At 32.8% G+C, this 20374-nt stretch overlaps 4 protein-coding genes and 1 pseudogene across 4 annotated transcripts; 3 read left to right on the top strand and 2 right to left on the bottom strand.

Annotated features, from left to right (window-relative positions):
- Window positions 1–2001: 2001 nt before the first annotated feature.
- Window positions 2002–4132, top strand: LOC120147369 (transcription elongation factor 1 homolog). Its single transcript, XM_039160758.1, has 5 exons — window positions 2002–2089; window positions 2489–2611; window positions 2852–2922; window positions 3666–3687; window positions 3775–4132. Exons 2-5 carry the CDS (start codon window positions 2499–2501, stop codon window positions 3899–3901), a joined length of 333 nt encoding a protein of 110 aa, XP_039016689.1. The 5' UTR covers window positions 2002–2089; window positions 2489–2498; the 3' UTR covers window positions 3902–4132.
- Window positions 4133–4540: 408 nt separating this feature from the next.
- Window positions 4541–5623, bottom strand: LOC120147371 (transcription factor VOZ1-like). The gene is made up of 2 exons (XM_039160759.1): window positions 5350–5623; window positions 4541–4719 (listed from the first exon to the last, which is right to left on the bottom strand). Exons 1-2 carry the CDS (start codon window positions 5575–5577, stop codon window positions 4657–4659), a joined length of 291 nt encoding a protein of 96 aa, XP_039016690.1. The 5' UTR covers window positions 5578–5623; the 3' UTR covers window positions 4541–4656.
- A 638-nt stretch (window positions 5624–6261) lies between these two features.
- LOC120147367 lies at window positions 6262–7435 on the top strand (annotated as a pseudogene).
- Window positions 7436–9647: 2212 nt separating this feature from the next.
- Window positions 9648–15271, top strand: LOC120147366 (guanylate-binding protein 3-like). The gene is made up of 14 exons (XM_039160756.1): window positions 9648–9951; window positions 10620–10781; window positions 10871–10936; window positions 11051–11194; window positions 11307–11420; window positions 11595–11696; window positions 11856–12041; window positions 12120–12209; window positions 12290–12424; window positions 12505–12627; window positions 12868–12953; window positions 13053–13665; window positions 13786–13863; window positions 14154–15271. The coding sequence occupies exons 1-14, from the start codon at window positions 9685–9687 to the stop codon at window positions 15195–15197; spliced, it is 3210 nt and encodes a 1069-aa protein (XP_039016687.1). The 5' UTR covers window positions 9648–9684; the 3' UTR covers window positions 15198–15271.
- A 2138-nt stretch (window positions 15272–17409) lies between these two features.
- LOC120147341 (uncharacterized protein At4g28440-like) lies at window positions 17410–18960 on the bottom strand. The gene is made up of 2 exons (XM_039160740.1): window positions 18568–18960; window positions 17410–17691 (listed from the first exon to the last, which is right to left on the bottom strand). The coding sequence occupies exons 1-2, from the start codon at window positions 18827–18829 to the stop codon at window positions 17501–17503; spliced, it is 453 nt and encodes a 150-aa protein (XP_039016671.1). The 5' UTR covers window positions 18830–18960; the 3' UTR covers window positions 17410–17500.
- Between the last annotated feature and the right edge of the window lie 1414 nt (window positions 18961–20374).

Below are 20374 nucleotides of genomic sequence, written 5' to 3'. Positions count from 1 at the left end.
GTATTACACCAAGCTGCCTCAGAGCACATGTTTCCTACCATTGCCAACTCACAAAGATAAAGATGCATGTGAAATCTAATCCAAATTATGATCACATCACAAGTTGTATTATTTTATTGAAAAGTTATGTAAAATAGGGGTGATAAAACCCGAATGAAAATCTAAGAATGAGAGAGGGGGGAAACAGAAACGAAGAGAAACAATTGTAAGGGGATTACTCTCGTTTTTCAGAAGGGGATAGCAATAAAATACAGATTTTTTTTCCAGCAATCCTAAGGTAGTTCAGTTTATATTTCAGTTTTCTTTAATTTATTTGTTCAATTCGAATGCAACTAATAATAAGAATTTTAGTTTGTAATTTTGTTCGTAGTTAATGTAAAATCCATGAGTTTAAAAAAATAATTAAAATAGAGATAGAGAGTTAAGTTACCTTGCTGCAGTATGTCGGAGTAGGGGTGTCGTCGTCATCGGATCTAGAGTTGAGTAGTCGGTGTGGATCTCGAGTTCACTGGAAATTTGGGTTGCCATGGTTGCTCTGTGAAGGAAAAGAAATCAAAAAGACTATAAATGAAAAAACTAATTTGGTTCACGTGTAGAACGAATAAAGGAAAAGATATTAAGCTTTAAAACATTTTGATTAAATAATTTATCAGGCCACTAGTTTTTAGGAGCTTTATATTTTGTTCATATATATTAATGATTAAATCACGCATAAGGACCTCATGTTTAGTGTGTTTTATTCTTTGGTCCTAACAGGGTAAAATCACTTTTAAGCTCCCTTATTTTAATGCCTATTGCACTCTGGTCATATATTTTGTTATGTGTTTCGAAAATGAATATTTATTTTAATAATCTTCGAATTTAGCCATTTTTATTTTAATTTTTTTTATTCGGATCCTTGTTTATTTTTTATTTAGCTATTATTTTATGTTTTATTACATTTTAGTCAACATAATTAGATTTTATTACAATTTAGGCTCATGTATTTATTTTAAATTGATTGTTGAGGATCTTATTTGTTTATATTTATTTATTAGGTCCTTTTACTTTAATCCTTTAATTTTCTGTTTGTTCTATTTTAGTACTTTATTTTTTTTGCTATTTAATCTATTAAGTTTCTGTTTTTCTCTTGCAGCTCATTCCTATAATTAATTCGATCCGTGAATTTTAATTATTTCTAATTTTTTTTTATATAAATTCTCTTTCACTCCATTTTATTTATTTATTTACCTATTTTATATTTTATCTTTTAATACTCACTCTTTGTCTTTGTTGGTTTTATTTTTTTTTTACTTTATTTATGATTTTTAGGGATAATTTTAATTGATCAAAAAGGTAAATAATTATGATCAAACTTTTAAATTTTAATTTTAATTTTTGCAATTAAGACAACCGATAAATTAAATAGTACCGAAAGGGTAGTTCAAGGGTGCTAATCCTTCATTGACTGTAACCAACTCCCGAGCCCGACATATTTCTGGTAAAACGCAGATCAGGTAAGATGGTATCCGATCAACCTAAATATTTTTTTTAAATGATCGGTGGCGACTCTTAATATTTTATTTCAAGTCGAAGCCAAATTCCGGACCCACCCGAAAGGTGATCGTGATAATATATTTACTGAAAACTTTGTATGATCTTTCGATGTTGCTTCTATAGTATATATGTGTTAATTTCTTTTCTTGATTCCTCTTCCTCAAGACTAAAAAATGGGCGTCATTTTAAATAAACTTGACTCATCAAATAAATCAAACGTTACATCTTAAATCTGATTTATAAGTCAAATGTTAAAATAAGTGATCCATTTATTATTAAAATTTAATGGAATGCTCTGATGTGTATTTTTCCCTTATTTTCATTTTCGAACGTTGAAGGGAATGCGCATGTTTGCAATATGGACACATGGCTAAATACGGGCTTAATAAGCTGTCAGGAAAACGGCAACTGTTACTATAAAACGATGTCGTTCGATACAGCATAACACTTTATAAATTTAAAACAAAAAATGTTTCCCTTCTCTACCTCTCCTTCGAAAAAGCATAGAAAAGTTTGGGTTTCGGCTCCTCTCGATTATCGAGATCGCCCTCTAGTAAGTTTTGATTATTGTTTTGTTTTCCTCGTTGATGAAATTCAATTTATATTCGTTTTCACTCGTTTTTTTAATAAATTTTAATTTTTTCCTTTGTTAAATCGGTTGGATATTTTCATCGATCGGATTGGTTAGACTTTGAAATTTTCCCTTTTTCATGTTGTTTATCCTTCAGAAGAAAGGAAAATCAATGAAAGATTTAAAATATTTGTAAGAAATTTGCGGGAAAAGAAAAACATTTTTGTTTTACTGCTTAACCTAATTATTTGTCCCCCAAAATGCCTAAAATAAGTAATTAGGGTTTAAAGCGGAGAATCTGATTTTGGTGATACATTCTTTGAATTTGTCGTAATTTCAGAATTTTTATGCCTGTTTTGTTTGTAAATTGATATGTTGAAGGAATTGAAGTATGGGAAAGAGGAAATCAAGAGCAAAGCCTGCTCCTAAGAAGCGAATGGATAAGCTTGACACCGTTTTTAGCTGTCCCTTCTGTAACCATGGAACGAGTGTTGAGTGCCGCATGTAAGTATAAACTTCTTTTACTTGTTTAATGAGAAAATTTACCCTTTGATCTAATAACTGAGATAATTTGAGTCGATGCTTTTTTACTGTGATGGGTAAACCTAATTTTTCTCTTCTTTGATGATGAATGGAAAAAATTCTTTTATCATGTTAAATATGATGTCTTGTCTCATAAGAATTTATATACGATGATATGGTTATGATTGCTTGGCGCTAAGTATTGGCGTTCATCTATTTCAGTGATATGAAGAACTTGATTGGTGAAGCATCTTGCAGGATATGCCAAGAAAGTTTCAGCACTGTCATAACAGGTACTTAATACTGTTTAACCTTAGCTGTAGCCTGTAGGGGTGTAAATGAGTAGAGCATTCGGGGAACCGTTCGTATAATGTTTGTTATAATTGTTTATTAAGTTAATAAATGAGTATGAACAAAAAATTTATGTTCATTTAATAAATGAACGAACATGAACAGAGGTGTGTTCGGTTCGTTTATGTTCACGAACAAGCTCGTTTATAAAGTCATTTATTAGCTCGTTTGCTTTTTATTTTTTTACATTTTAAATATTAGTGAATATAGGGACTAAATTGAACACATTGTGAAATTTGGAGTTTAAACTATGAAGCTTAAGGAATTTTCAGCACTAGTAGTGTAATTTTATCATTTTTAGCTTGCAAATGAATATGTTCACGAAAGTTAAATGATCATGTTTGCGAACATATAAACGAACGTTAAACGGACATGTTCACGGATGCTAAACGAACATGTTCGTTTAACGCTCGCAAACATGTTCATGAATGTTAAACGAACGAACACGAACACCTTCAAAAATAAATAAACGAACAATAACACGATATTAAAAATTAAACGAACATGAACTAAACATGAACACCTTTTAAAATAAACAAATGAACGCCAACACACTCTTGTTCATTCAAGCTTGGTTCATTTACACCCCTACTTAGCTGGTAAAGAACTTATAGACATGTAAGTTGGGAACCTTTTGTTAACACATCCATGTTTCCTTCTTCTTCTTCTTTTTCTGTGTTTGCAGCTTTGACTGAACCTATAGACATGTAAGTTCCTATCAATGTGGTGTTTAGTATTTACTCTTTGTTTCTCTTGCATGATCCCTCTTGTATGTTTATTCTCGTTTTTTTCAGATACAGTGAATGGATAGATGAATGTGAGCGGGTTAACAACCCTGAAGAAGAGGATGTGGATCAGGATGATGATGATGATGTTTATGTGCCCAGAAAACGGGTTTCAACATCCGAATGGGATGATTAGTAGTAGCCATCAACATTTTAGAACTTTGCTAAGCCTGTAATTATGTTGCTTCTCTGGGGGGAATAGTTGGTGTGCAGGTATGCATATTTAACAGCATCTTATGATGTGAATAGCCTAACTGATCCATTATATGCCAAGCAAACACTTTGTGGAAGGGCTATCAGATACTATTTCGTGTTGTGTACTAACCAGTTTATGTTGACGTAATGCAATTATGTGATACTATTAAGATGATGTTTTCGAGATGCTATTATGAATGATGCTGCTCACGGGTTATCATCCGAGAATGCTGTAGGAAGTATTTTCAATGGCCGGGTATTGTTAACACGAAGCCATTTCATTCTTCTTTTCTTGAATATCACGTTCAACATCATTCGAGAAAAAAAAATAGAGAAACAAACAACATAAATTTTCATTGTTTCTCCCATTTACCATGTTTAAGAAAATTAAAACATCTTTGAACATATAATATAAAAATATACAGCTCCAATTCCTTTGTTTATAAGAGAGATTCAAATGCCAATTCCAATAATTAAGAAATTCCATTCCGTAGAAAGCTCAAGTTAACTTGAAACTCATGTTGTCTAAACAACCTAATTTACAGTCGAACATTAGCAAAGTCTAAATGAAAATGGAACACGAATAATCCAATGGGAAAAAGAAATCACCTCTTGGAAAGCAGCAGTGTCTCCTACTTGCAGGTTTTGATTATCAGGCTCAGGCTTTAGCACAGACAATATACTAGTTGCATCAGCTTACCCCTCGTAAAGCTGCAACAGCTGACAAATGTCTGGTGGAAATGAACCAAGACTTCCGCCCTGTAAGTCACCACAAGGATAACAATTCACGATCACACATTTAAGACATTATGTTTATTACTACATGCGAATCTTCAGTTCCGCGAACATCCGTATAAGCAGTGTGAACTTTCGGGAATGCAAATGTAGGATCTATGTAAATTCTCAGACACACAAAGCGCAAACTACAGGTAACTATGTATCAATTACCTTCTATTCTTGTGAATACACCCTCATAATATCACCAACGATCATGTGTTGACACACGTGGTCTCCTAGTCTAAGCATTCACTCTAGGACATCTAATCAGGATCAATGATTCGACAATTCCTGACTAACACCTATCCAGTGCATTATAAATACCCATCTAATATAGAGTACAAAGGACACACTTCTCCACTATAAACCACCTTAACGTTCCAAAAAACCATCGAAATCACCACCGGAATTATCCTTTTGTCACTTTCCACTGATTACTTAGCCAATCAACAATGTTCAACCTTAATTAATATCAAAACTCATAAGCATTAATCTCAGTTAACTTCTACAATTGCCAAACCAAACCCTTCTATCAACATACTAAACCACAATTCACACAAACTAAACATATACATGCAATTAATACGGAGAAAAGATTGTGGCAGTCCTAACTTGTTGCAATGAAGAAGCTGGAGAAGGTTCATTGAGCTCGGGTTTCCATTCACGGAGCATCTGATGGACTTGCTCTTCAAGGACCGTAGGATAGACGTTGCGGCTCACCTTCGGCGCAAACTGCAAATCCAAGAACATTCCCTGAAGATCATCTACCCGGTTCTTTGCCTTGTCCTTGAAGAGTTTGCGGGTTACTGACTTGCAGTTGGTTTTTGATCCTTTCCTCATTAGAATAAAAAAACCCCAGAAATCAAAAGCACAATAAAAACACAATTTAAGACCAATCAGATGAAAACTGATTCCAATAATCAGTAGTAATCAGTTTCCAATAATCATAAGGCCAACACCCCACGTCAAATCAAAGAAACTGAGATTGCCACAGATATCTTACCCCCATTAAGAGGAAACCAGACTATAAGATATTATTGAAATCATGGTTAATAAATTTACATCAAATGCATAAAACTAATACCCCATAAAAGTGGGAAAATCAGTAACATATGTAAAAGAAACCCAGTTTCCCAAATACATAAAAACTGGGATTAAATCAAGAATAAAAATAGATAATTTACTTGTATGATAGACAAGTAAATTATCAATACAGTCATATCTTTCAATTGTTATACTCTATTATAAGGTGATTAAAATTTTAAATTTACTTGTTAAGGCTCAAATTGATAATTTTAATAGTTGAATGATTGAGTCCAAATCTCTTGAATAATTTAATTTTTTTAATCAAGATAATTATAGATAAGATAATTTGTAAAAGATGTATGACACAAGAAAGTTTGTAATAATAATAATAATAAATATATTAATCATCTAATTAGGAAAAAGTACATTTCTCAATAGTCAATCCTTATCTGGTTTTCAACCACTCACATAAGGTCGAACTCGCTGAGAAGTAAAGAGATCAACTCAGTCATGGATGAAGAAGCCATTGAATCCTTTCAAGCTCAAGCTCATTTATATAAACATATATCCAACTACATAAGTTCAATGTCACTCAAGTGTGCTATTCAGCTAGGAATCCCAGATGCGATCCATAACCATGGGGAACACATCACTCTATCCGAATTGGCCTCGGCTCTCGGTTTCTTCGCTACGACAACGAAACTCGAAAAAAGCCAAGAAGATGAAGCATATGTTCTCACCCCATTCTCCAAGATACTCATCAAAGAAAAGATCAATTGTTTGTCACCCTTTGTTGTGTCGATGCTCAGCCCTGCCCTGATGATGCCATGGCATTTCTTGGGAGATTGAATTCATGGAACCAAGGAGAGGCCATTTGAGACTGCAAATGGGAAAACGTTTTGGGAGTATATGGACCATGATCCGGAGTTCAAAACTCTTTTCTATGATGCAATGGAAAGTGATTCTCAAATGATGAATTTGGTCGTCAAAGACAGCAAACCAGTTTTTGAGGATCTAAATTCATCGGTTGATGTAGGTGGCGGTACCGGAACCATAGCCAGGGTCATATCAGAAGCACATCCCCAACTGAAATGCACCATGTTCGACCTGCCTCGTGTTCTGGCTAACGTTCCGACTACATCTACAGGGAACTTGAAATTTGTTGCAGGCGATCTGTTTCAGTATATCCCTTCTGCAGATGCCATTCTAATGAAGGTCAGCAAAACTTGTCATTTTCATGTTGAATTAGTAAATCTTAGCTTGAAAGTCATGCTTTCCATTGATCTGATTCTTGAGATGAGTGGTTTTTGCAGCTTGTTTTACATGCTTTTAGCGACGAGGATTGCGTGAAGATACTGAAGAGATGTAGAGAAGCCATCCCAAGGGGAAGGTGATTATCATAGACATAGTGATAAATATGGAGAAAGATGGCCATGAATTAACTGAAGCCAAGCTGGTTCTTCGACATGGTGATGATGGTTGTGGTTACTGGCAGAGAAAGAAGTGAACAAGATTGGGAAAAATTGTAAGCTGGTTTCAGTCGCTACAAAATAACTCCCTTGTTTGGTTTGAGGTCCCTCGTTGAAGTTTATCCTTGGTGTTTTGATGTAATTTCTAAACCTTTGATGAACTATTATTCTTTGACAAAATGGCGTGTTGGATAGGTTCAAAGGATACAGAGTATTTGAATTTGATTTATTGATTGTAAAATTACAAATATCAAATACCTTTTAAGAATTAAATACGAAAATATTATATCAGAAGGAGTTTTTTGGGATTTTAAATCTGATGAATAGCTATAAACTTTAGGCCCAAAGTGAAAGAATGGTTGTTCCAAAAAGGCCCATTTTAAATGAATCTGAACAAATAAAAGTTCAACGAATCTGGTTGAAACTTGGAACACTATAAAAGATAACAACAAAGTTTGTTGAAACATCATACGTTGAGGTGATAATAAGTTTTAAATATATATTTATACTATAGATGAGTGTACAATACACCTTGCATATAGAAACATATTATTAATTAAATCATCTTTATTATATAAATATTAAAGTGATAAATTACACGTTTAATACCTAACTTATTACTTTTGTTTTATTTTAGTACCTAAACCTTTTATTTTTCAAAAGCATACCTAATGTTTAGTTTAAATTTCAATTTGATACCATACTATTAAAAATTTAACGAAAATGCTGATGTGAAATGACATGTCAATTTCTTTTAAAAATTCCACGTTACCTTTCTTTTTCCTCGTTATAATTTTTAAATTAATTTTATTCAACCAATTAAGTTGTCACACGTGTCACCACCTATGAGGATAAAATGAAAGAAATAATTCTTGTTCCTAGCATGAGCTAAACCTTGGACACTTGCATGAGAAGCAAGGCACTCAACCATTGAGTTAAACTAGTTATTTGAGTTAATTTCACCATATTACTCATTTAAGTTATATAACAGTATCATCACAAAATAAATATTTTTCAATGATTATAAGATTCAAATATAATACACTTTAAATTAATGACCAAAAGTTTATCCACTCAATTATAGTGTGAATCTTTTTTATTATACTGAACTTAATACTTCTATTATTATTAAATTAAAAGATTAATTGATTTAATTTTTCAAATCATATTTATTTATAATATTATAATATTTATTTAAAATTAAATCAATTATTATTTTAATTTAATAATGATATATGTAAGTACTCTAACTGTCCCATCAAATTTGTCTCTTATTGACTTTTTAAAAGTTAAAATTTATAAAATTTGACCATGATTATTTTAATTAATTAAAATTTATAAAATATATATTTAAAAAATACTTGATTTAATGTTTTTAAAATATATTTTTATATTTTTTATCAATAATAAATTTTAAATAGTAGTGAGTCAAAGTAAAAAAAATTGACAAAAAATGTCAATAAGAGACAAATTTCATGGGACAGAGGGACTGTTAAATTTAGTATAATAAAAAGTTAAATAAATATTTTAAAAAATAAATAATATTATTTCAAAAAATAAATAATATAATTTTAAAAATTAAATAAATATTTTTAAAATATTATAAATATAATTTTCAGAATGATTTAATACAAATTTATAAAACTATATAAATTATTTAGTTATTTTTTATTTATAATAAAGTGAAAATTAGTCTTTTAATTTAATAATGAGACAAGTATTAAGTTTAGCATAATAAAAAATTCACGTGGTAATTAAATGACTAAGTTTTTTGTCATTAATTTAAAATCTCTCAATTTTTAATCTTATAATCGTCAAAAAATATTTATTTTATAATAATATCATTATATAAGTTAAACACAAAATGTGGTGAAAATAACCAAAATGATTAGCTTAACTCAATAGTTAACTGTCTTGCTTCACAAGCAAGTGTCCCAAGTTAGTTATGTGTCTATTTTATAATTTTTAATATTCATATGACTCAACAAAACAACGTCATATCCTTAATGAATTATTTTATATAGTTAGAGGACTCAAAAAAGAAATATCCTATAGCCAGGGGACTATTAATGTACTTTACCCTTATAGTTATTTAGAGTAAAAATAAAGTTCGTTACAAAAGAAAAAGAGAAGAAAATCCTTAAAGTAGCTTTATTACAACGCCGCGGTTCAAGGAGAAGGAATCAGGGAATTAGATTAAGTTTTAGGAAAAGACAAAAACACCCATATAATGCATGTACATTAAGAAAAGAAATTACGTACAGAGTGTAATTCAATATCGCATGAATAGCCCAAAAGCCTGAATCGTTTCCCTCTCCAAATTTTAAATATCTCTTTCTTGCAACAAAACTTTGCAAAAACAAAGTCTCCCAACAAATTTCTAAAATTGAAACAAAAAGCCAAGATAAATTAGACCGAAAATTAAGTGAACCGCGGAATATCTGAAGAAAAGATGATGAAATTTTTTGGTAGAGGAAAAGACTCTGCCGTTGATGAGTCGCCGCAATCGTTTCGTCATTCGGCGTCTCCACTGGCGTCGGCTTCGGGGCCTTCGATGAATGGTCCCGCAAGGCCGGTTCGGTTGTTGTACTGCGACGAGAAAGGGAAGTTCAGGATGGATCCGGAAGCGGTCGCGGCTTTGCAGCTTGTTAAGGAACCAATTGGAGTCGTTTCGGTCTGTGGCCGGGCTCGTCAAGGCAAGAGCTTCATTTTGAATCAGGTACCTTTTTTTCTTCTCTACATGATTGGAGGAAATTTATGTTAGGTGTTTCCATAGGTGAAATAAACGAATTCTAAAGTGTTTGATTTTAGAATTAGAAATGTTGCAAATTTAGGGTTTTAAAGGTACCGAGTGAATAATGTTGAGAATTTTGGTATAAGTTTGCTGTTTGTAGAAGTCTCCATTGATTATATTCATAAGGGTTGACTATCAATATCAAATTTAAGCTTGCTTTGTTAGAAACAAATCAGGTAGAGGCAATTATATATAAGCGAGAACGAGTCAAGAGAAACCCATATAATTGTCCAATGCGAACATATTCTATTCATACATGGCAGTTTTATGCGAATGTTATTACAAAACTTACTTGAATGAACCAAGTCTGACCAACTATATATCCTTTTTGAGAGACGAGATTTAAGATGGACTATTTTATTCTTAATTTTGTAAAGCATAGATTGCTGAGTTATGATTGGTACCGTTAAATATGATGTACATGTAAATGTCTTCCCCAATTGATGCTTGTTTGATACTCCCTCCGTCCCATTATTTTTGTCTCAGTTTGACTAAGCACATAACTACAATTTCAAAATCTAAAAGGGAAAAATTTAGTGAGAAGGAGGGAGTATCTTTTTTCTCTGCATTTAATTTCATTTTTTGTGTTATAGCTTCTTGGAAGGAGTAGTGGATTTCAAGTAGCACCAACTCATCGTCCGTGTACAAAAGGCCTTTGGTTGTGGAGTGCACCATTAAAGAGAACTGCTCTTGATGGAACTGAGTACAACCTTTTGCTATTAGATTCTGAAGGAATAGATGCCTATGATCAAACGGTTTGTTTTCACTTATTTTCGTAGGAATGGATTGGTTATTAAGTACATTGGTTATTTTAACTTGTGCTCTTATCTTGCAAACTTGTCAGGGAACATACAGCACTCAAATATTTTCATTAGCCGTCCTTTTATCTAGCATGTTTATCTACAACCAGGTTTGTACTTTTTAATAAAAGGAAATAATGTTGATACTTCTTTTTGAATGGTTTGAATAATAAGGTTATTGTTCACCATTCTCCCCGAGTTGACTTTCTACTTCTGATACTTAGATGGGAGGTATAGATGAAGCTGCATTGGATCGTCTCTCTCTTGTCACTCAAATGACAAAACATATTCGAGTCAAAGCTGGAGGAAGAACAACCTCAGCTTCTGAACTTGCACAGTTCTCCCCAATCTTTGTTTGGCTTCTAAGGGTAATATTTGATTACAAACAGATACACATAGAATCTGTCTTATTATTGATTGTCATATGTTTGTTAAATATAGTTTGTTCAACTTCTCTTTTGTAAAATATTCATCTTGCAGGATTTTTATCTGGATTTGGTGGAAGATAATAGGAAAATAACTCCCCGTGACTACCTAGAGCTCGCTTTACGGCCAGTTCAAGGTAGTGGGAAAGATATAGCTTCCAAGAATGGGGTAAGTCTTAACATGGATTTTAATTTGGGAAGCATGAGAAGTAAATATTAATTCTAGAGGCTTGATGAAAACCGAAATCAATGTGTCTTAATGATTAATATGCAAATTTTGTTGCATGGTTAAGCATGCAAATTATGTAATAGACACTGATTATGTATGTTTAATTGTTGATAGATCCGAGACTCTATTCGAGCTTTATTTCCTAACAGAGAATGCTTTACCCTTGTGAGGCCTTTGAACAATGAAAATGATCTGCAAAGGCTTGATCAAATTTCGGTTAGTATCCAACTTTTTCCATATATGCTATTACCTCTCTGGTTTTTTATCATCCTTTTTACCTCCTCTCTCTCTCTCCCCTTTCCTCTACCACTCCTGATTTTCCTTTTCATTTATCATGCATAATTTGTTTACTAAGACCTTAGCTTTAATATGTAGCTTGACAAATTCAGACCTGAATTTCGAGCTGGACTTGATGCACTGACAAAGTTTGTTTTTGAGAGAACGAGGCCAAAGCAGGTTGGGGGTACAGTACTGACAGGGCCTGTTCTTATTGGTATCACACAATCATATCTGGATGCTTTGAATAATGGTGCAGTGCCCACAATATCTTCCTCATGGCAGGTTAGTTACTGTTATCTGGAAATGTTATGGGCTGTATCTTTAAGTGGAATCAAAGAGTGTTAATAGTGTTTATTTCAGAGTGTTGAAGAAGCTGAGTGTCGGAGGGCATATGATTCTGCTGTGGAGATTTATATGTCAAGTTTTGACCGTACAAAGCCACCTGAGGAAGTAAGTGATTGGTTTTTATCATAATTTTTGTGTGGTTATTTTGTTATATTTTTTTACCATAATAATCTTGTTGGTCCTAGGTGGCATTGAGGGAGGCTCATGAAGAAGCAATTCGAAGAGCAATGGCTGAGTACAATGCTAGTGCCGTAGGGGTTGGTGCAATGAGAAAAAAGTATGAGGAGCTTCTAAAGAAATTCTTCAGAAAGGCATTTGAGGTATGCAGTAACTCGGGCTACATATGTAGGTTAAGTCTATTTCTATGTTAAGTCTATTACGGGATTGGTCATTTGTGCAGGATTATAAAAGGATTGCATTTATGGAAGCAGATATGCAATGTTCAAATGCCATAGAAAGCATGGGAAAGAGGTTGAGAGCAGCATGTCATGCTTCTGATGCTAGTATTGATAATGTTGTGAAGGTAAGTGGTCATCATCTACTTGTCCTTATTCTTGCAAAGGACTACAACCTAGTTGTGCAACTTTCTTCTCGTTAATTACTGATTGAGACGATATTCCAGATTTAAATTTTACATCATTAATATTGTAAGGATGAAGGCTAGTTAATGAGGCAATTTAAGTCTAGCAATCTGCTTTTGGGCAATTTATTACCTTACCAAAGGATGTCATTTCACTGGGTTTGATTAGAATGTTATATGCAGGTTCTTGATGCTCTTCTATCTGAGTATGACGCATTATGTCATGGCCCTGGAAAATGGCAGAAACTGGCTGTGTTTTTACAGCAAAGGTTTGAATCAATATTTTTAACTTTTTTAAAACTAATATGGTTGCACCAAGTATTTTGGGGATTAAGTCCCTATTAATGTAACTTTGTCTTTTTAAACAGTTTGGAGGGGCCAATACTGGATTTCACCAAGAGGCTTATAGATCAGATCAGATCAGAGAAGAGTTCCCTTGTATTGAAATGCCGTTCAATTGAGGATAAAATGAATTTACTCGGCAAGCAACTGGAGGATAGTGAGAAATACAAATCTGAATATCTGAAACGATATGATGATGCTATCAATGACAAAAAGAAACTTGCTGATGAATATGCTAGCCGTATGAATAATTTGCAAGGTGATAACAGTTCACTGAAAGAGAGATGTTCTAGTTTAACAAAAGCACTTGATTCTGCCAAGCAAGAAACATTAGACTGGAGAAGGAAATATGATCAGGCGTTATCAAAGCAGAAAGCCAAAGAAGATCAAACCACCTCAGAAATTGAAGTGCTCAAGTCCCGGAGCACCGCTGCTGAAGCTAGGCTGGCTGCTTCCAAAGAACAAGCTGAGTCTGCACAAGAGGAGGCAGAAGAGTGGAAAAGGAAGTATGACTTTGCTGTTAGAGAGGCCAAAGCTGCTCTGGAGAAGGCAGCAATTGTGCAAGAGCGGTCAAGCAAGGAAACTCAACTTAGGGAAGATGCCTTGAGGGAAGAGTTTTCACATACATTGGCTGATAAGGTGCTCTCTTTTTCACCTCACATTCATAAACATATTTTTGTTCACTTAATCATGTTTTATGCATCTATAATATGCAGCAAGAAAATGTGATTTGTTTATATGTTGATGAATTTGTTGCAGGAAGAGGAAATAAAGGAAAAATCTGCAAAGGTTGAACATGCTGAGCAGTGCTTGACAACTATGAAGTTGGAGTTGAAGGTTAGCTTCTAATGGATGTACATATATGATTGTACATCTTTATTTATGTATTCTATATGTTATGCATTGGAATATGGTTTTACTTGATAAATTGTCAGCTATGATTTACAATGATCATTCTATCAGTCACTGAACTTTAAACATGATTCTGACTGATTTAGTAGTAGGAATACATTTTCATTTTTCAATTTTATTGAGTTCTGTTTCATCGTTTCTCAAGACCTTTATTTCACATTGGTTAAGTACATTCTTAAAGGTTGCAGTGTTTAACAATGGAAAATGATCTGCAGGCTGCTGAGGCAAAGATTAACAGTTATGATGCAGAAGTGTCGTCTCTAAAGGTTGAAATCAGGGTGTTAATTGATAAGTTAGAAAATGCTAATTCCAAGGCCCTCTCATTTGAGAGAGAAGCTGAGATTTTGGAACAGGAGAAGGTCCATTTGGAGCAGAAGTACTCCTCCGAGTTCAGGAGATTTGCAGAAGTAGAAGAAAGGTCTAGAGCAGCTGAGAAAGAAGCAAAGAGAGCAACAGAATTGGCTGATAGGGCACGTGCAGAAGCAGTAGCTGCCCAAAAGGAGAGAAGTGAGATACAAAGGATGGCAATGGAAAGATTGGCTCAGATTGAGAGGGCAGAGAGGCAAATCGAGAACTTGGTGAGACAGAAAACAGACTTGGAGGATGAACTGCATAGAATACGTTTGTCAGAGATGGATGCAGTGTCGAAAGTCGGATTACTCGAAGCTAGAGTTGAAGAGAGGGAGAAAGAGATTGAGTCATTGTTAAAAACAAACAATGATCAGAGGACTAGTACAGTTAAAGTCCTTCAAGATCTTTTGGACTCTGAACGAGCGGCACATGCAGATGCAAATGAGAGGGCTGAAGCTCTCTCTCATCAGCTGCAAGCTGCACAATCAAAACTTGATTCGCTCCAGCAGGAGTTGACTTCTGTCCGGCTCAATGAAACTGCATTGGATAGTAAGCTCAAATCTGCTTCCCATGGAAAGAGATCGAGAGCAGATGATGTGGAAATGGGTGTGGGATCTGTTCAAGATATAGACATGAGTGACAGAATTTTGAGAGCAAATAAAAAGTCCAGGAGCACAACCAGCCCCCTCTTGTATTCACAATCAGGCGATGGTGGGTCAGTATTCAAAGGTGGTGATGACAGCCAGAACCAGCAAAACAATCAAGAAGATTATACGAAGTTCACCATGCAGAAACTTAAGCAAGAACTCACAAAGCATAACTTTGGTGCGGAGTTACTTGCGCTGCGGAATCTGAACAAGAAAGAGATCCTTGCACTATATGAGAAATGTGTTCTGCAGAAATCATAACAGTTTGTTTCAGTAAGAGGGTAATTCTTGTACTCTACATTTAGTTGATAATTCTGAGTTTAGGAAAGAAGTTTTTAATCCTACGTCTAGGTTCTTTTGTTCGAATATTGATTTTAAACTGACATTTAGGATTTTTTTTTATTTGTTAAATGTAGGTATGTTGATGTTATGTAACGGTGCGATTTTATTGATTTAACCCTAAAATGAATGCTTTGATATTGTTATCTGCTATGCTACATCAGTATCTGGAAGGTTTGCATAAGCATCCATGACAAAATCCACTCCATGAAATCAGAACTATGATGGTGATTTTTAAATTTAAAATGTTCTGGGATTATTAAAAATAGGAGAGGACAACTGTAAATGAAATGGCACATTCGTTCTATCTATTATAGTTTAAAATAACGAATAATTATATTTAATTCCATCTAATTTTATATTTTATTCGTCAATTAAATTATTATAGTTAAAAATTTTAAACTGTAATAAATCAAATAAATATATCACGAAAAAGATCTACAAACGCAAATCGTGTATCCAAATTTAATTCAAATGTCTAAAATAGAAAAGATCATTATGATAACAAATAAATGTCATCTTGATTAGTTGTGGCGATGTCAAATCCAATCATAAGAAAAAATATAAACAAAAATACAACCAAACGACCGAAAAACATGTTATAAGATAAAGGAAATGTGACATAAAGACAGAAAAATATGTCATAAAAGTATAATTATTAAGAATTAAAAAAATAAAGACATGACATAATAAAATAAAGAAAAAATAATGAATATCGGCAATCGATGATCAACATTAAAGTTAGTGTCACCGTTGATTATAAAGATGAAGAAGAAGAAAAAACAACACTTGAAGAAAAAAGAGAAAAAAAAACTAAGGTTCATCGCAAATAAATTTTAATGTTAGTATCATCTTGTTTAATTAAATTCTCCTAGTAAAATTAATCGCTTCTTCTTAAATTTTTATTTTACTTTAGTACAAGGATTTATACGTTTTCTATCGTGCTCTTGGTGGTAACGGTTAAGAGGTATGGCTCAATAGCAGCGTTTGTTGGTCGTGGGTTCGACTCCCACTGTGGTCGTTTATTTTGTTTTTATTATTCGGCCTAAATGTTTATGTTATGGGCTTAAAGTTTTAGTTTCACTTGGGGATAGTCATGGGCTGGGTTAAGTTAGGATTTAGTTTTGTGAGGTTTCACTTAAGGATGGTTACGTTATGGCCTCTCTTTTAAACGGTTGAAAATTTGTTAGTTCGTGAGATGAATTTAATTAAATCATATGTTTTAAATCTAAAATACAAAATGATATTTTCAAAGTGATATTATATATTTATATTCATTATAATTTACAAATAGATTTTTAAATTCATATGTTATTGTTTGATTAAATTCACTTAATAAAATTAATAGTTTCTTTATTCGATCTCTATTAAATTTTTTATTTTATTATTTTTTTTCACATGCAGAGATTTATATATATTCAGTTTTAGGTATAGAAATCAAAATACATTTTTATAATATTGTACAAGGACTTATATGCTTTTGGTAGTAAGAGGTCTGGTTCAAGAGCATAAAACATCTCATGTTTCTGTTATGTGCTCGGGTTGACGGGTTTTGGCTAACTCGACAAAAGTGTTATACTCTTGTTTGATCTAACTTACAGGATAAAAAATTGAATTTGATTCAATATAATATAATTTTTAATTTTTATTCGATAAACGAAGAATTTAATTGAAATATATAGAGATATGTATTATAGTAAGTATCCTTAAATATATATAGGACAATTATATTATTATCTTAAATTAGGTTAAATCCAATCAAATTCAAGTAAAATTTTATCTCAATAAAAACACCTCAAACGCATATATCGTAACTAATTCTTAGAATTGTTTTTACACTTCCATTATCGGATTCTGTAGATGGATGATTATGGTTGAAACAATGTGAACTGTTCGTCTCCAGGAAAATTCAATAGGCTCTATTATAAGATTTTATGTGGAAACATGATGTTATGGCAGAACAACTGATACAAATGTTGAAAACAATTCCGATTCCCAAAACCGATCTGAACAATGTTACGGGGATAATTTCGGTCAACCACAATAGCATAAACTGATAACGTACGAATAGATATCATATGCATATAGCTATGATCTCAGAATGCAGGTCCTAATTGTTCAGCCTGATCCATCTCACAGACATTATGCGGCATAAACATGAATCATTAGGCAACTTCACGAGAATTCCTTCTGAAGCTAATCACTTGAGGTCCTTGCAGTTTGTATCAGTCTTCGACTACATTAACCAACTCGTACTCGATAAGAGATAGATTGTTATCTTCTTTAACTGCAAAGTTTGCAGGATCGGTGACCTCGATTCGGCCCCATTTGTCAACAGCCAACCTCATAGAACCCTTGAACATTTCGATCTTTGCATTACGAGGAATTACAGTGACACCAGGCTTCATCAACTCAACTGCAAAAATGATTCAAACATCATTATCAAACTGCATTCGAGTTTAGAGCTGCATTTTCAGCTGGTACAAACATCATCCCCCATGAAAATTCGATCAGGTCGAAGTTTCTCTCTCAATGATTTCTTTATGTAGGAACAAGATAGAAAACCCAAGACAACCATGTAACCTATAGAATTTCAAAAGACCAATAACCAAAAAAATGAGTTCATAACTTTTGCAGTTGTGAGCAGTTGACAATCTCACATATAATCCACCAACTTGCAACTAAGATGGGAAAGCAACCCTTAATTGAAAGCTATGATCTTATATTATTTAAATCAAATCAACACTTATAATCGGAGGAAAGTAAAATTCGTCTCGAAAATCAAATTTTTTGACTTGACTCGTAAATTTATAAACTCATTCAAAAAAATTCAAATTCAAGCCAAATTATAAAATAGAACTCAAATAACTTGAAAATTTTAGTAGTTAGTAAATTTGTTTTCAAATTTGAATCTCAACTCTACATCATAAATATACAAAATAATTAATATATATATATATATATATATATATTGTACATAATTATAAAAAGTTGATTTAATATCATAAATTTGATTCGATTTAAAAAATTAAATAAACTTGAATTATAAAATAATATTCGTCGACGTGACTAACTCAAACTGTTTTTACTCACATCGATCAAATACTCACACCTACTTACAATAACAAAACAAAGAAGAAGAAAAACTTTCAATTTGCTACCGGTGCAAATGAAATATCAAAGCTTTCGGCCTAAGTTCGAAACAAAATGTACCCTTTTGAGAGAAATTAAGATCAGATCAGTGAAGCATAAAACATGTAAATAAAACAGAAAAAAGGGGTAAAAAATGGACTTTGATCATCACGAGCAGTGAAGAGGATAGTGCCGGTCTCGTCTCCAATAAGGCACTCAGCGATGCGGGTTTGGCGGGGATTTTGAGAAGCAGGTCGACCCTTTTGAAGGACTAAGTTAGACGACAAGACCTTGGCGATTAAGGTGTGGCCATTGGTCCCTGGGTTTAGCTGATCCAGTTTCACAAACACTGGCTTCCTTTTCTCCGTTGGTTTCTTTTGTTCTTGCTCTTGTTGCTTTTGCGTCCCTGTCGTCATCGCCATTGGTTCCAATGCTAAAACCTCCACACTTCTGCCTCTTTTTCAACCCCTCTTCTTTTCGGAGTTTATTGGGATTTTCCTTTCAGAGCTTGTTTGGAGAACGAGAAGATGGGCATGTCCTAGAACAGAAATTTGGAACTTTCTTACTTCAATAAAAATGAAGGGTAAACTACACAAATGATGGTCACTAATGTATGAGTAATTTTTCGTTTTTTTACTGTAATTTTAAAAAGTAACAAATTGATCACTAATATCTTACCTGAATCGCCATGGTGGAGAGTCAAATATCTTACATTTTTCTCAAGTTGTGGAAGTGCCTAATGTCAGTTTGGAAGATATTGGAGGCCTTGAGGATGTGAAAAGGGAGCTTTAAGAGAGAATACTCCAAACTGATTTTCCTTTTCTATTTGTTTGTTTCTTATATACATAAAAAAAAAAGATTGACCAACTAGTTATGTCGGTGCGCATAGTAGTGATCCTGAGAAGTTTGGGACGTCACCCTCAAAGGGAGTACTGTTCTATGGCCAAAGCTATTGCCATTGCCATTGCCATTGCCATTGCCATTGCCAATGAATGGCAGGCAAAGTATTAGTGTCAAAAGTCTAGAGTTACTTGCAATGTGATTTGGAGAGAGTGAGGCTAATGTCCGTAAATTTTTTGACAAGCCACGACATACTTACAAAAGTTTCGAATAATAAAAAACCACAAATGGAAAACATATGGTCCGGATCATTTTAACCGAAGTTTTAAAAAAAGACACGTTTATTATTTTAAAAGATTTCACCATTTATTGTCAGTTAAAAAGTATTTTGTTTTCTAAACTTGATCTTCTTTTTTTGGATTAATCCCTGAATATTTTAAAATTGATTGCACAGTATATCTCCAAGCTTCGACTCTTATTTTATATTGATTCCCACTTTCAAGAAAATAGATAAACTCCTGAAATATCACTTAGATTTCTTATTTATTCCCTTTTCATCATCCATTTTGAAAATGATATATATTGATCACTTTATTTTTGTGGACGTTAAATGTCGAGGAATTAAATATTAAATTTATAGATTACATATTATTTATCACAATTTTTAAGAAAAACAATTAATTTAACGGAAAAGGATATATTTAAAAGATTTTGGACCATAACTGTAAATTTTAAGAATGGTGGATGAATATGAACTTTTTTTTTATAAAGGTAGTGGACATGGTCTTCGGGGTGTTGATTTTTTGAAATTAGTCGAATTAATCGATCGAACCGAATTAGTTCAGTTAAAAAGTCGGTAATCGAGTTTAGTTTGGTTGGAAACAATTGATTTTTTTTAATATTATGTTAACGATTAATTTAGTTCAAAATCGATTAATTAACCAGAAATATTAAATATTAAATATATTATATATGTTAGATACACATTTCAAGCCAATTAAAAATTAAGACTTAACAATTTTTTAACCATACACATATTAAATTGACAAGAACTAATTAAATTTTAATCCAAATAAGAAAATATGTACAGTAAACTTAAATTAATCTAATTAAAAATTATTAAAATT

This window comes from Hibiscus syriacus, unplaced genomic scaffold, assembly GCF_006381635.1.
Source record: "Hibiscus syriacus cultivar Baekdansim isolate YM2019G1 unplaced genomic scaffold, ASM638163v2 tig00110937_pilon, whole genome shotgun sequence".
NCBI lineage: Eukaryota > Viridiplantae > Streptophyta > Magnoliopsida > Malvales > Malvaceae > Hibiscus > Hibiscus syriacus.
This window is presented reverse-complemented; position numbering and strand designations above follow the sequence as displayed.

Bases quoted from the DNA above. Each gene is read 5' to 3' on its own strand.
- LOC120147369 (XM_039160758.1), top strand. From the start codon at position 2,499: ATGGGAAAGAGGAAATCAAGAGCAAAGCCTGCTCCTAAGAAGCGAATG. The intron at 2,612-2,851 runs GTAAGTATAAAC...CATCTATTTCAG, and splicing joins ACGAGTGTTGAGTGCCGCAT to TGATATGAAGAACTTGATTG. The intron at 2,923-3,665 runs GTACTTAATACT...CTGTGTTTGCAG, and splicing joins TTTCAGCACTGTCATAACAG to CTTTGACTGAACCTATAGAC.
- LOC120147371 (XM_039160759.1), bottom strand. From the start codon at position 5,577: ATGAGGAAAGGATCAAAAACCAACTGCAAGTCAGTAACCCGCAAACTC. The intron at 4,720-5,349 runs GTTAGGACTGCC...GGTGACTTACAG, and splicing joins CAGCTTCTTCATTGCAACAA to GGCGGAAGTCTTGGTTCATT.
- LOC120147366 (XM_039160756.1), top strand. From the start codon at position 9,685: ATGATGAAATTTTTTGGTAGAGGAAAAGACTCTGCCGTTGATGAGTCG. The intron at 9,952-10,619 runs GTACCTTTTTTT...TTTGTGTTATAG, and splicing joins AGAGCTTCATTTTGAATCAG to CTTCTTGGAAGGAGTAGTGG. The intron at 12,042-12,119 runs GTTAGTTACTGT...TGTTTATTTCAG, and splicing joins CAATATCTTCCTCATGGCAG to AGTGTTGAAGAAGCTGAGTG.
- LOC120147341 (XM_039160740.1), bottom strand. From the start codon at position 18,829: ATGGCGATGACGACAGGGACGCAAAAGCAACAAGAGCAAGAACAAAAG. The intron at 17,692-18,567 runs GTCCATTTTTTA...TCATTTTTGCAG, and splicing joins CACTGCTCGTGATGATCAAA to TTGAGTTGATGAAGCCTGGT.